Source organism: Amphiura filiformis, chromosome 10 (genome assembly GCF_039555335.1).
Source record: "Amphiura filiformis chromosome 10, Afil_fr2py, whole genome shotgun sequence".
NCBI classification, from domain to species: Eukaryota; Metazoa; Echinodermata; class Ophiuroidea; order Amphilepidida; family Amphiuridae; genus Amphiura; species Amphiura filiformis.
The window spans coordinates 15023796-15038127 of record NC_092637.1 but is presented as its reverse complement, the minus strand read 5'-3'; the positions used below and the strand labels follow the sequence as shown (position 1 = coordinate 15038127).

Here is a 14332-nt window from a genome sequence, read left to right as displayed (position 1 = left end):
AAGCCGGATTGGCGCTAATTATCAAAATACATAATTGGCACCCGGATTGGCACGCGTTTTATTAACTTGGAATTGATGAGATATTTGCATGGCAGTAGAACGATATTTGAAATACTTCAGACTGCTGGACGTCGTCACAGAATGGCGCCAAGCATGCGCATACGCAATGATATGGTCCTCAAAAGGTGATAGAAGTATCTCGCGACCATGTTAAAAGGGCATTTCGTGATCCACATCATCATCCCCCCCCCACCACAGAAAAAAAATTGAGATTTTTATACCACTGGAAATTTCTGGCTACATAATGTTTATGTACAAAATATTTCTTGCGGATTCATTCGTTTAGCAAAGATATGAAATTTGAATTTCGTTCTGGTATATACCAGAACGAAATTACAACACATTGTCTATGGAGCAGTGTAATACACATAATCAAGCATAACTCACAAATGCAAAATCGGAATCAACTGATATTTTGGGAATAAGCTGTTTTTCGTGGATATCTAATACAAAAGAGGATCACGAAATACTCCTTTAAGTGCCTCAGATCTAGAGAAACTTTAAACTGGCCTGAAATACCCAAAGGAAATTCCCTCGTGTCTTTGTTTGTATTTTTAAGGTCATTTTGGGTGTACAGACAGTGATCCTATGTAGTCATGTCCCTGGGATGAGATATTACGTGTTAATCAAATTTTGGATGCTTGGAAAATTGTATTACATAAAAACACATTTATAATATTTTTGCACTTAAGCGAAATAAACTGGAAATATCATCAAAGCAGCTGTATGAGTTTGCAAACGTTATGAATGTAAAATAACAGGTATAATGTGAAACAATAGTAATTTATATAGTAATATGCGATAAGACAAGTACGAAAGCAAAATAACAAAACAAGAAATCTTGAACAAAGGAAGTATTTACAAAACAGAATTTGTCAAGTGTCATTTAAGTTGTTGTTTCATTCTCCCATCACACCTGTATGAAGTCACTTATACAGGGTGTCCCAGAAAAAATTACCGGGCAAATTAATTTGGACGTAAGTCGAAAAATAGACATCAGAATCAAAAAATCTAAACATCACCGTGTAGCCCATCTTATTCTGCATCTTATAGACGAATCCAAATACACGCATTCCTACACCTGACTAGCAGCCTTTAGTTGGGTCCCCGTCGGCTACAATGCATCCAAAATGTGAAATGATTCGGCCTTGGCGGAACTTTTAAACTGTATTCCATCACCCGTTTTACACCTTCCGCGAAAACACAGGTAGACAAAAGAATGATGCATTAAAGTTTACAACACAATACAGTTCCAACAGTTGTGCAAATAAAAGCCGCCTTACACCTAGAGAAGGTCGAGGAGGGTTAATAGAATAATACAATAGAGATAATTCCGCAGGTAATCCCGTCGCATCTATTCATAGATGTACAAATGGATGAACAAAAGGACTATGTATGAATAGATGCGACAGGATTACCTCTATTGTATATATTATTCTATTAACCCTCCTCGTCTTGCATCTTCTCTAGGTGTTAGGCGGCTTTATTTGCACAATCAAACGCTCAAAACACCAGGTTGGTGCTAGCGGGAAACCAAAGATGGCCGACCAAATCCTGACCATGACATGGCTCGTTGGATTCGTCTATACGCCAATTTTACTGGAATCGGTTGACTGATCGCGAAGAAATGAGCGATTACATAACGCATCTGTCAATTCACTTCATTCCAAGTTTGAAAGAAAGATCATTCAACACAATGCGCACGAGTAGTTAAACTGTCAATGGGCTTTATATTTGAAATCCTTTTCGTTCTTTTTAAACAACCTGTTTCTTGCAAAACATTTAATTAGGTTTTGTTCAAATTTGAAAACCTGCACGATATTGAAAATGAAAGCTTGCATGTGAGATGATGCTCGGTATTTGTAAATATCTTTTTTCGTTAATGTTGATATAAATGTTGCATGAAGAATACTACATAAAGAATTCCAGCTGGCTTAAGAATTTCTCACACACATTAATGTTTTCGGAATATTTCCAAGAAATTGTATTGCAAAGTTTAAAGCTTTTAAAACTTCAACATCAATGTTGCGTGGTATCAAAAATCACACGTAAAGCTGTAAGCACTTGATCATTGTCATTCTTGGCTCAAATGTTCTTTGTAAAGTATATTTGCACACCCTAAAGAATTAAAGTTGGGGAGCTTCCAATTGTAGAAATCAAAGTTTTCTCGGACAAACTGTTATTCATCTTCAGTGAAAGCATGAATGACATAACACCGTCGGATTTTAATAGATAATGTGGACTAAATTTAATGAGATACACAAACTTCAGGAAGCGGTGAGCGAGTATGAAAAAAGCGCCTGTTGATCAAACTTGGAATGAACTGCATTGATGCACGCATTAGGCAATCGTTCATTTCTTCGAAACCAGTCAACCGAATCAATTAAAAGTTTCGTATGTAATGCACAACAAAATAGGCTATGCGCTACATTTTGAATTTTTTGATTCTGATGTCTATTTCTTGACTTACGTTCAATTTTATTCACTCGGTAATTTTTTCTGGGACACCCTGTATATCTTTGTTGCAATTGTTTTCTCCGTCATTCATTTGCTGAAAAATCTGAAGCTTGTTACAACACCTTTTTCTCAGACGTCACCAATCAATCGATGGTTGGGATTCCGAAAGGTGGTTTAACTTAAACCGGTGCTAACTTAAACCTGGGTCTAACTAGTCCCGGCTTAAGCCTAAACCTAGGTTTAAGCTATTTTACGATTCGGACTAGTTAGACCTGGGTTTAAACCTAGGTTTAAACTTAGACCTGGTTTCGTAGCACTGTGCCGTGAGTACCGGGTATCGGTTTGACTGTCATTGCCGTGTATTGCAGTCTGCCATGCCAATGATTGCAGCTGTGTACAAGCTTGGCCGATCACCTCCGCTTTCAAACTCTGGTTACAATTGTCACAACTCTTCTCTATTCATTATGGAACATAATCCTTTTATTATGACTTCCACAAATTGGTTCTGTGGCACATTTTTCCAGTTGCAAATACCACGAATTGCAGTGGTCCGCTTCCGTAACAAGCAGGCTTCAGTGGTTGGCATGCAGATAAATGCACTTAAACCTGGACTTAAACCTACCCCCTGCCAGGTTTAAGTTAGACCCGGCTTTTGCGACTTTAGTACTCAGCTTTAGACCCAGGTTTAACTTAAACCAGCTACGGGAAACGCAACTTTGGTTTAAACCTAGGTTTAAACCTAGGTTAAGCTAAACCTAGGTTTAAACCACCTTTCGGAATCCCAACCATAGGGTCTAGTATTCGAGTCATCAGCACCCAAACACAAATACCGCGCCGGCGAGCGCGATCAACTTAGCGCGACGCTAGGCGTCCTGCGTGAGATTGCAGCTCGCAATACGCGTTTAGTTCATCATGGTGTAAAAAGTAAACAAAATTGTGAAACAAAACCAAGATTTGATTTTTCCGCATCTTTTGTATTTTGTAGCATCAAAACAAGCTGAAACAAAGGTAACCAGTATACAGTTCCCGTTTAAACAATTATTTTGGGGAAGCTGAAGTGAAAGATGAGAGAACCAAGGAGAAAATACGCAGTATTTGGTGATTACACATCGCGGGCACGTGGGACACGTTTGTTTACATCTGAGACCCCAATATCGATTACGTGACGTCACGACCGTTATAGTATACAAATATTGACTGCTATTAGGGGCATGGTCAAAATTATAGGCCCAAGGTGATCTCAAAGCCAAACCCGAGGCGCAATTTTAACCGTGTCCCGAATACAAAGCAGTCAATATTATTTTGTTTTACATACCGAATGAATGTATGGGGACGTTTTTGCGATTGCGCATACGTAGACGTACACCGATCAATAGTTCGTTTCCATGACCGGGCATAATTCATGTTGAGAGCATAGCTAATTTAATGACAGTATAATGAAGTATAAAAATTATCGTATTCCCAATAATTTAACATAGAACATAGAACGGTGGTTTATTATTAACGCGTATTTAGTGATACCCCATACGCCCAGTGTCGGTCAATATTAGCAACACAGTTATAAAGGAAAAATACCCAAATTTGAAAGTTGCAGTAAATTGTATTGATTTGAATTCGGCGAATATAATGGCGAGTTTTACATGCCACATTGCTTGCGTCATAGACATTAAAATGAAACATTTAAATCTGGGTATTTTTCTTTCAAAACACTTCTGTGTTGCTAATATGGATTGCTATTGCAACAATGTAGCTAAATTATGTCAAAATGTGCGTAACTAAACCATCTTTCTATGTTAAATTATGGTGAATTCGATTTTTATTTCGACTATGTTATTTGTTTGTGAAGGCTTAAATTTATTAACGTGTGGCAAGTTAAATTTGAAAAATCACGTACAACACGTGTGGCAAAATCTTGTAAATGTGGCATTTAAGACAAATGGCCTCTAAATCTAACCCCTAACCCTAACCTCTAACCCCTGACTCTAATTAGCATATGATGATGTTTCTGTCTTAAATGCCACATCTACCCAAAACATGCAAAATATCCCTATTGTCTTAGGGCTGCGCAATAATTATGAGCGGGGAGGTTTACAAGATTTCCGAACTGCTGTCAAACATTACTCCCCGCTCGGTGTACCAATAAATGGGCTATGTCAGTTGAAATTTATATACCCCCCTATGGAAGACATGACCTTAAACTTCCAAACAGGGAGTCTAAATTTCAAATGGAGTCACCCATTCAGGTAACCCCCAATAGAAATTCACAGGGGATGTATGTATTTCAAATGGAATAGCCAATTTATTTCCTACACCGTCCCTTTCTTGAGTCAAAATTAATATTACCTTAAGAATATTCTGTAGAATGAGTTACTATATAGTATTACAGATTTTTCTTACATAGCCTCTATATTTATCCGCACACATAAAAGGCAATAACTGCAATTTCTGAGTCTGAGAAAGACCATTTTCGTGTTCTCAGCCTCGGGTATGTACCTCGCAAGATCTATAGTTCAATGTACTTGCTATTAGATATGGCAATCGAAACGATTCGCTAGTTATAATTATTACATAAATTAATTCGTCCTACATATAAAAAATATATCTTGTAAGTGTATTAACATCCATTCTGTTATATTGATTCCAATCATGAGCCTATCGATTCTCCTGTCAAATGTAAAATAAAATAAAAATAGCAAAAACTCTTCCATTTTATCATTTATTTCGATTAAACTTTTCTAAATTACCATCCCATGCCCGTTTATTAAATCTTTATTACTGGATCATTATCGACTCATGTGAGTTTCATATGCCGCATTCTCCGATGCAGTTTGTCTTTGCGTCTCACCCGTAGGGCTAAGTTCGCTACGGATGTCTTGGTAAGTCGCTTCTTGATCATCGGGTTGTGACTCTACATCCTGGTAAGTTGTTTCTCGTCCCTCAACTTTATACTTGACGTAGCCATCTGATGACATCTTGATCTGATCACTTGAAGCAACACCCGTCATGGCATTTGAAGAAGCGTGATTCTGCTTTAAATTATTCATCTCTTTGTAATTTGATCTGTAAATAACAATTTAAGCATTCATTGTAAGTCTAATAGCATAAATTTTGAGTTCCAGTTTATTTTTTAATTTATAATTCTAAAATTTTGAATGGACTTTCATATTTCCGTCGAGGAATCAAAAATCTGTACAAGTTGCTTATTACAAATGATTTATAAATACCCTTAAACCATGTCCTTTTCAGAAAAAATATGAAGAAACTGACAGGTTATATCCGTCTTTGATATCTCGTCCCCTATTTGGATGTGCACAGAATTCCTTATACACGGGTATAATGAAATACGATGTTGTGACAGGTCGTTAATGACTCAAGGCCAAAAGCATCTTTTACCAAATTCACTTCAGAATGCACAGTTTGATTAAGGGCTGGGGTATGAACGTTTGGACAGTATTTATTTTGGGACATCAGAGCACATCAGACATATCGAATTGCATTCTGAATACGAAGAATGTCATTCTGATATCAAATAATTTTGATTTTTTGAAATTCGCAATTTAATACACATTTTATGGCAAATCATTAAAAATTGATATTTTTGATATTATAACAGTACTTGAAGTAAACTTTATAAATCTGATGATTTATTCTTAAAGTGTATGTAGGTGGGATGAAAAGCCGACGATCAATTGAAAATTTTGACCTTTCGTATTGAAGATATGGATTTTTTTCCCAAAACACAAAAAAAAAAATAGGTCTTTTTTTTAAAAAATTCATATCTTCAATATGAAATGTTTTCAATTGACCGTCGGCTTTTCCTCCCTGCTACATACACTTTAAGAATATATCATTAGATTTATATAATTTACTTCGAGGACTGTTATATATCAAAATTTGAAAAATATCAAATTTTTATAATTTGTCATAAAATTTGTATTATATTGTGATTTTCAAAAATGAAAATTATTTGATATCAGAAAGACATGCTTCGTATTCAGAATGCAATTCGATAGGTCTGAGGTGCTCTCATGTCCTACAAAAAATACTGTCGAAACGCAATAAACGCTCATTTTAGATCCCTTAAGTTAACAATAAAATTACTTTGGGCACACAGAATGTATCTCTCTTGACAAGAAACCGCATCGGCTATCATAGCTCATTCATTACAGGGTTCCAGTGGTGTAGATTTCTTCTTTTTAACATTGAGGGATGGGATTTGAAAAAAAATTCTTGAAGTATACTGAATCCAGCACCTTTTGGCGACAGAATAGGTCCATGGGACAAATATACCATTTTGAAGCTATATTGGTGAAATATGGTGTTAAAGTGGAATAAATTCACCGGAAGCGCGCTAAAATGTGCACTAGTTTTTAGGCTCAAATGACATTATGAGGTCAATTTTGTCAGAAACCCGCTTACAGGCGTCACGATTGTATGGACCATCCTGATATCAAAATGTGGGAGGATTTATCGCCCACCTCCCGGGATCCGCGGGATCTATGCCTATGCAAATTTCGTTTATATTATTAATCCAAAATTGCACACAATTATGACATGTGTGGGTAATAGTGTAGTTTGGGACTGGCGGATATCTGAATGTCCCTTTAAACATGTTAACGGTACAATACTGACCTCATCTTCAATACCAATACAACAATGACAATCGCCATCAATACAATTACACACGTAAAAACCGCTATCGTCACTGTGTTTACTCCTGAGTCTGTTAATAAATAATACGTACAAGAAATTATCCTGGACTATACAAATGTGGACTGTTTTTCTGATTTTGTCCACCTAACCGGGGACGTTTTGATTTTTTGCACAAATACAACGCTACAACCACACCTTCCCAGCCGCCACATAGCCCCACATACATTCACCGTCCCCTCCCTAGCCGCAACACATTTAGAATGTTGAAAGAAACTGCGTAACTTAAACGACTCGGGTGAGAGCGGCGTAGTCCAGTGGTTAATATGGTTAAGGTCTTTGACGCTGGTGCTAGAGGTCCTCGGTGGAGGCAAAATTCATACCGATACTCAATTATCCGCTCTCTTCATTACTGTATTTAAATTGTGGGCAGATGCAGGTGGGTATCATGGGAGAGCAATGTTTCAACACTAAAATAAATGTGGAGCAAATGAAAGGCGAGTCCAGAAGTTCAGCATTTAATAACTTAATCCTTGTGTTCTTTTGTAATGCACAATTTCCTTCAAAAGAAAGTAAGAAAATAAAATATTGAATTTTTGAATCTACATTCTCTAAGGGCCGAAACAAGACAATAGATGTCTTTAGCTACCATCACAAAAAAAAATCCTTAAGAATCACACCCCTGCAATTACTTTATGAAGATCATTCATCAATGATAAGGGTTACTACAATTTGAACCGAAATCTGAACTTGAACCGCAATGTACCTTCTGGTGTCGATTTGGCTTGTGATGTCGCACTCAATGATGTAAGCGTTACTTCTGTTCCCTCGGACCAAGAGACTACGTAACTCTGTGGTTTAAGAGAGAGTGATATGAACGAGTGAAAGAGGGTTAGCAGGGGGTAAAGACCGCAGGGTAGCTCGAGGCGTGGGTTCGAAACCCTGCAGCACCAACATGTTGTGCACTTTACCTTACTTGTCTTACGACACCTATGAGTAATTGGGAACTGTTAGGGATCATTACAATTCACACAAAAGTGCTGAGAGGAGCTGCGTTTCGTTTGCGCACTTGTTAAAGCGAACTTATATCGATGTACTAGTATATCAGTGGCAGTCGAACAATGTTAAGTGTGCTGTTACCTGACCAAGTCAAAGTACTCACTAATTCAGATTTTTTTTATTTATTTCTTATTTATTTATTTTTTAACAATAAAGGGCAATAAAAGCGAGATAAAAGTGTAAAATAGAAAGGGACGAGTAGATGCGGAGCAAATGAGGATAGAAAAAGGAAATGGAAGAAAGTAAATGGAAGAGAGGAATAAGAAAGAGTATCACATTTAATGAAAGGAAGGTTGTAAAAGGAAGAAATTTATGATTAAGGAAAGAAGAAAACCAAGCATGAAGAAAAAAAATTTCAACGGGGAAGAAACATATAACAATAACAAAAACACAGAGGAAAAGAAGAGCCACAAAGAATTAAGTTAAAATATAAGGTGATCGAAACTCAATTCAAAATAATCAGAGTTTCACAAAATACCGTTTTATTGACGCGGCTATAATATGCAGTATACAATGTGTATGTATATCCATCATGAAGCGGTGGGTTGCTGTATCCTCCATACGTGTTATCATCTCCTATAACAAACATGGGGTTCATTTTCACGTCGTGTTTCGGTAACTCAGCAGCCACATATGTAAAATATATTGGTGGTGAGTTTATCTTCTCCTGGAATGAAGTTGCGTCCGTTTCCTTCTCATTGGTTTCCAAATCGACACCTATTTGATACCCACTGAAAGTAAATATATGGAAAGTTGCCAATTAAAGACTTCACTTTTAGATTTATGAATTATAACCAAATAAGAACATTGGGGTACTTTTGTATATATTTGTGATTAGCCTTGTATGTTTTGATAAATGAAAAAAATATGTACAAATAAATGGTTTAGTCACCCTGTTCATATTAACTTAATAATAAATTGCGCCCTCAATTTTCACATCATTATGTGTATGATGCCGATGATCTGAACACAAGCTTACCTGACGAACTCAGAGGAGCTCTCTGGAATTCTGATCTCAATATTGGACGATGTTATTTGATTGCTGCTTATTTCTGGTAAGGCACTGGGCGTCGGAATATCTATATTTTATCCCATATGAAATAATAGTATTGTGTAGAATGACCAATAAAGATCATAACTTTAAGGAGACAGGCAAAACTTAAAATGACAAGAAAATTCAGGAAATGCAAGAAAAACTCAGAAACAAGTTTGAGCTTAACACAACACGTTGGAAAGGTTGCACAATTATAATTATGTTAACAACTTCTTGCCCGGCCGGGTCTTCTTGAAAAGTGAATCGCGCGCGTAAAAGAGAAAGAGTGCGAGAGGGGGCTTGTGCAACATAAAGTAAGAGCTTGTCACTGTCCATTTAATCCGTTCGTTGTCAGGTCAGTTGTTAAATATTTGTTTGCAAATTCCAAAACAGAATCCACTTAATACATGAAAAGATATTCATATTCTCTGAAAAGTATCGAAAAGTTACCTTCTTTGGTTACCGGATCAGTAAATTGTTCGGTAGTCACACTATCACCTTCTCCGACTTCGGAATGTGCTGCTACTTGTATTTCATACTGTGTGGATGGTTTCAGATTTTGGATCCGGTATGTTCTTTGTTGAGCATTTAATACGTCCACATCAAACTCGTAGTCAGCAGAGGGGACAAACAAGAGATCGTATGGTTTGTCGATAACTTTGCCTCGAACCTTATAACAATGAAAACAAAAAACATTTGAAGCTTAATATTAATGTATTCCTTCGCAAATCTACATCCGGGGATTAATACTTTTCATATACTGTTAGAACCACATAGCCAATCAGCAAAAAAGAAAAAATATGCGGAGTGCATAAATATTGTATAATTGCACTCGCGTAGTACAATTTCGCACACTACACGCTGTGCGTTTACGTCTTGCAGGATTGATTCCTTTTTCTTAAAGGTGGGCGAATTCTCGCTATTCACAATAAGGGCGCCGCCAGCGGTTTTCGATGTAATCGTGATGTATCATGGGAAAAGGTCGACATCCAAGTCCGCACAATACGAATATTACCATGCTATTACATAGGAACACGTGACAATATTTTTTAGTTTGTCAAAATAAAGGTGTTACACGCGAATCGATACTCAATAATACTTAATAATGTGATTTGAAATGTGCACAATTAATTTTTTCTCTATCGATTTGCGTGTAATACCGTTATATTGACAAACTAAAAATATTGTCACGTGTTCCTATGTAATAGCATGGTAATATTCGTATTGCGCGGACTTGATGTCGACCTTTTCCCATGATACATCACGATTACATCGCAAACCTGTTGGCGGCGCCCTTATTGTGAATAGCGAGAATTGATATTTGTCAAATTGTCCGACATCAAGAAATAGCAGATATTGTAGACATTCTTTGTCGTGTATGAAATAGGTTAATAAATGCAGATCCCTTGTTGCTCGAGAGATTGGACATATGCACTTGCGCTGAATGTTGATGCGCCCAACGCATTTGGATCCTAAACGAGTATCATCCCCGGCCCGAATGAATGATTGTAGATGACCTGCTCTGCTGATATGTCAAATCTAGAAATTGATTTCAAAATCGGTTTGAAAAAAATCTATCCATAAATCCGGGGTCCATAGATCCAAATTCAAATTCTCATTTGATCGTACCATTTGTGATACTTACCGTGTATTTGCTGATAATACCATTAGGGTGCTCTGGTTCCTCCCACGATACTTGAATCGTTTGCTTGGAGACAACCACAACTTGTAGCATTCTTGGTGCACTTGGAGCTGTAAGAAGTTATCACAGAAGCATCCAAAACGTTACAATACCGTAGTTATAGCAGATGATCATGATAAATAATAATGGGGAATAAAAACTATACCGTTGGTTTAACCATTTGAGGTCATAAGACATTGGACCTCAACCATTAACCAAATTATGGAACAGATCTGAAACATCCGGGGCGTAAAATACCTGCAGGTTTTGTGGAAACAACCATCGTGTATGCCGGTCCTAATCCTGATTCCGTCATGGCTGCCACAGAAAAAGTGTAGTCTGTAAACGGAGTCAGTGGTCCAAGACTGATGTCTGAAGATTCTGTCGCACCTTCCATAACTAATGCGCCATCAACGGTGCTTAAGGTGTAGGCGTAGGATACTATTGGTCCGTTTCTTGACCCACATGGAGGCTGAGACCATCGGATACTGATTTCATCAGACGAGGTATTGTAGGCGGTAACGTCTGATGGAGGTGATGTGGGCTCTAAAACGTTAAGAAAGGATGTATATTTTATAGTGTTTTTACGAAGTACCAAGACTAGTCTGAAAGGGTTTTGTACAACCCACGGAGTAATCATTCATTGGAGTACAGTGTGCCGGGGAAGGGTGCCAAATATTTTTGTGTAGAAAATGTGCTTTCCATGAGTTAACATTACGGTATTCATAATGTAGTGAATTTGTATAGCGGATATATTAAGGAAGCTAAAGCTGGGCTTTTCAGGAGGCTAAATTTCTGAATTTGTGCAACTTGTAGCTGTTATTTTCAAATTTATTGGGTTTTGAAATTATTTTTCCTGAACCTCAAAACCAATTTGAGTTTGTCAGAACTGTAATATGATTGTTGTAATTGTGAAAATGGGAGGAGCTTAAAAATATGGCTCTTATAGAAGTGGTACGTTTTAATGCCTCCCCTGGGTTCTCATATTATATAATTACAGCCCATTGGACAATTACAAATATTCACGTATTTTATGAGCCATTATTTGTAAGCTCGTTCAATCTTCCAATAACAAGTACATAACAAGCGTATTTCAACTCTGACGAACCCCAATTGCTTTCGAAATTCAGACAACATCACCTCAAACCCCAATACATTTGATAACAACAGCTCAATAACAGCACACAATTCCGAAGTTCAATCCCTACAAAGCTCAAAAACTCTCAAATTGAGCCTTCTTAATATCATATCCGCCTCATCATGCTCATTGTAGGTAAATTCAAATTGCGTTATGAAAACCATGCTGTGTAAACTCCTGCGTGAAGCACAGTTTCCTTTTGTTTAAGGATTAATGGTTACATTAAGGGAACTGGAATGAGCGTTTTGAGCGTTTCGACAGCATTTTTTGTGGGACGTGAGAGCACATCAGACCTATCGAATTGCATTCTGAATACGAAGCATGTCTTTCTGATATCAAATAATTTTCATTTTTTGAAATTCACGATATAATACAAATTTTATGACAAATTATTACAATTTGATATTTTTCAAATTTTTGATATATAACAGTCCTGGAAATAAATTTTATAAATCTAATGATATATTCTTAAAGTGTATGTAGCTGGGAGGAAAAGCCGACGATCAATTGAAAATTTTGACCTTTTATATACACTTTAAGTATAAATCATCAGATTTATAAAGTTTACTTCAAGTACTGTTAAATATCAAAAATATCAATTTTTAATGATTTGCCATAAAATGTGTATTACATTGCGAATTTCAAAAAATCAATATTATTTGATATCAGAAGGACATTCTTCGTATTCAGAATGCAATTCGATAATGCTCTAATGTCCCACAATAAATACTGTCCAAACGTTCATACCCCTTCCCTTAATGGTTACATTTATGTTTCAAATGCTAATTCAAAACTTATCAGTAATTTTACTCACCAGCTTGCTGAGTCACAAGCGACACAGATGTAGTTGGTCCTAATCGTAAAGTGTTGCGTCGAGCGGTCACAGATATCATGTATGTAGAATGATGAGCCAGGTTCGAAAGTGTAAAACTTGCACCATTCGAAATGAAATTTTTAGTTGATATTGGGGTCGGTTCAATGCACTGGTCCATATTTATTAATCTATATTCCACGACGTAGTCTATGATGTCATCGGCACATGGGCTCACCGCTGAACCCCACTGGAGTACAATGCTATTCATATATGCAGTGGCTTGCAGATTAGAAACCTCTTGTGGATCTGCTCACATTGCACATGTTGTAACAAGAATGAAAGGCAAAATGTTAATGCGACTTTCAAAATCAAAATACCAGTACGACTTTAAACCCAGGGAGGCGGTACAAATGACCATAAGGGGACGTACTGCAAACATTCTCGGGATTTTTGGTATATCAATTACTCCTTTACTATGCCAATTTTGATATGGATGGGAAATTTTTGCCTCACTTGTAGCCGAAATTTTTTTAATTTTCCCAAAATTGGACGGAAATCAAAAATTAAGACAATTTGTGTTAAATTTGCCCCAAAATTTTGAATTTTTGTATTTCAGTTTTCCGCTTAGAACTCCGGCCTAATTGGAGTTAGCAGAGTCAAACGCCGCCAACAGCAACGAAGTGGTCAATTACAAGAAGGTGGATTGCACAGCGTAAGGTCATAGGGTGTGTATATCGTATGGATTTCAACAGGAATAGCAAAATTTGCCATGGCGCCGCCCCTTGAGTACACTGAAAGCCAGAATGGAGTCAAGTGATTCCACTTGAGTAAACTAGCACTGACTCTCAAAAGGAGTCACCTGACTGTCACAAGAGAGTCAATTGACTCTAATCATGGAGTCAATTGACTCGAATTTACACGCGTAGTCGTACACTACGTGGTAGTTATTCAACACTGACTCTCAAAAGGAGTCGGACCTGACTTTTACTACTGAGTCAATTGACTCTACCCGTAGAGTCAATTGATTCTACATTCAGAGTCATCGACGGTTGCTGAGGTAGCAGCCATTTTGCATTATGCAGCTGCTGTTCAGCATATGGCCTACTGGTCATTCACACGGTGTATCATGGACAGTGTGTGGACAGTGTGATATGGTACTTTCATATTGTAGGCTAACTTGGTCTTTAGCTGGTTTCGACAGGAGAATTTAACTTGACGGTGAGGTAAAGCTAATAATAGTAAGCTTTCCTACCTGGAGTCGGACTGTCGAATAGCTTCGACATATTCGAGGTTACCCTGCAATGGAGCCAGGGTGATTCCAAAAATGGATTCTGGGTTACTCTAGAAGCAAATGTCTGAAATTAATCCATATTATGAGTCAAATGAATCCTCTGCAGAGTCATCAAACAGTGACTCTTCAGCGGCAGTGGCGGCGCTACG

General features: G+C 37.3%; 1 protein-coding gene across 1 annotated transcript in view; it reads right to left on the bottom strand.

The window, feature by feature from the left end:
- Positions 1-824: 824 nt before the first annotated feature.
- Positions 825-14332, bottom strand: part of LOC140162549 (uncharacterized) — a 64800-nt gene continuing 51292 nt past the window's right edge. Inside the window, exons 9-18 of the mRNA XM_072185804.1 lie at positions 12893-13198; positions 11199-11486; positions 10905-11011; positions 9710-9929; positions 9206-9305; positions 8705-8957; positions 7934-8018; positions 7150-7240; positions 2569-5577; positions 825-989 (exon numbers count right to left, since the gene is read on the bottom strand). Of these exons, the coding sequence (XP_072041905.1) occupies positions 5301-5577; positions 7150-7240; positions 7934-8018; positions 8705-8957; positions 9206-9305; positions 9710-9929; positions 10905-11011; positions 11199-11486; positions 12893-13198 (1727 nt within the window). The 3' untranslated portion in view covers positions 825-989; positions 2569-5300. The remainder of the gene's footprint in view (positions 990-2568; positions 5578-7149; positions 7241-7933; positions 8019-8704; positions 8958-9205; positions 9306-9709; positions 9930-10904; positions 11012-11198; positions 11487-12892; positions 13199-14332) is intronic.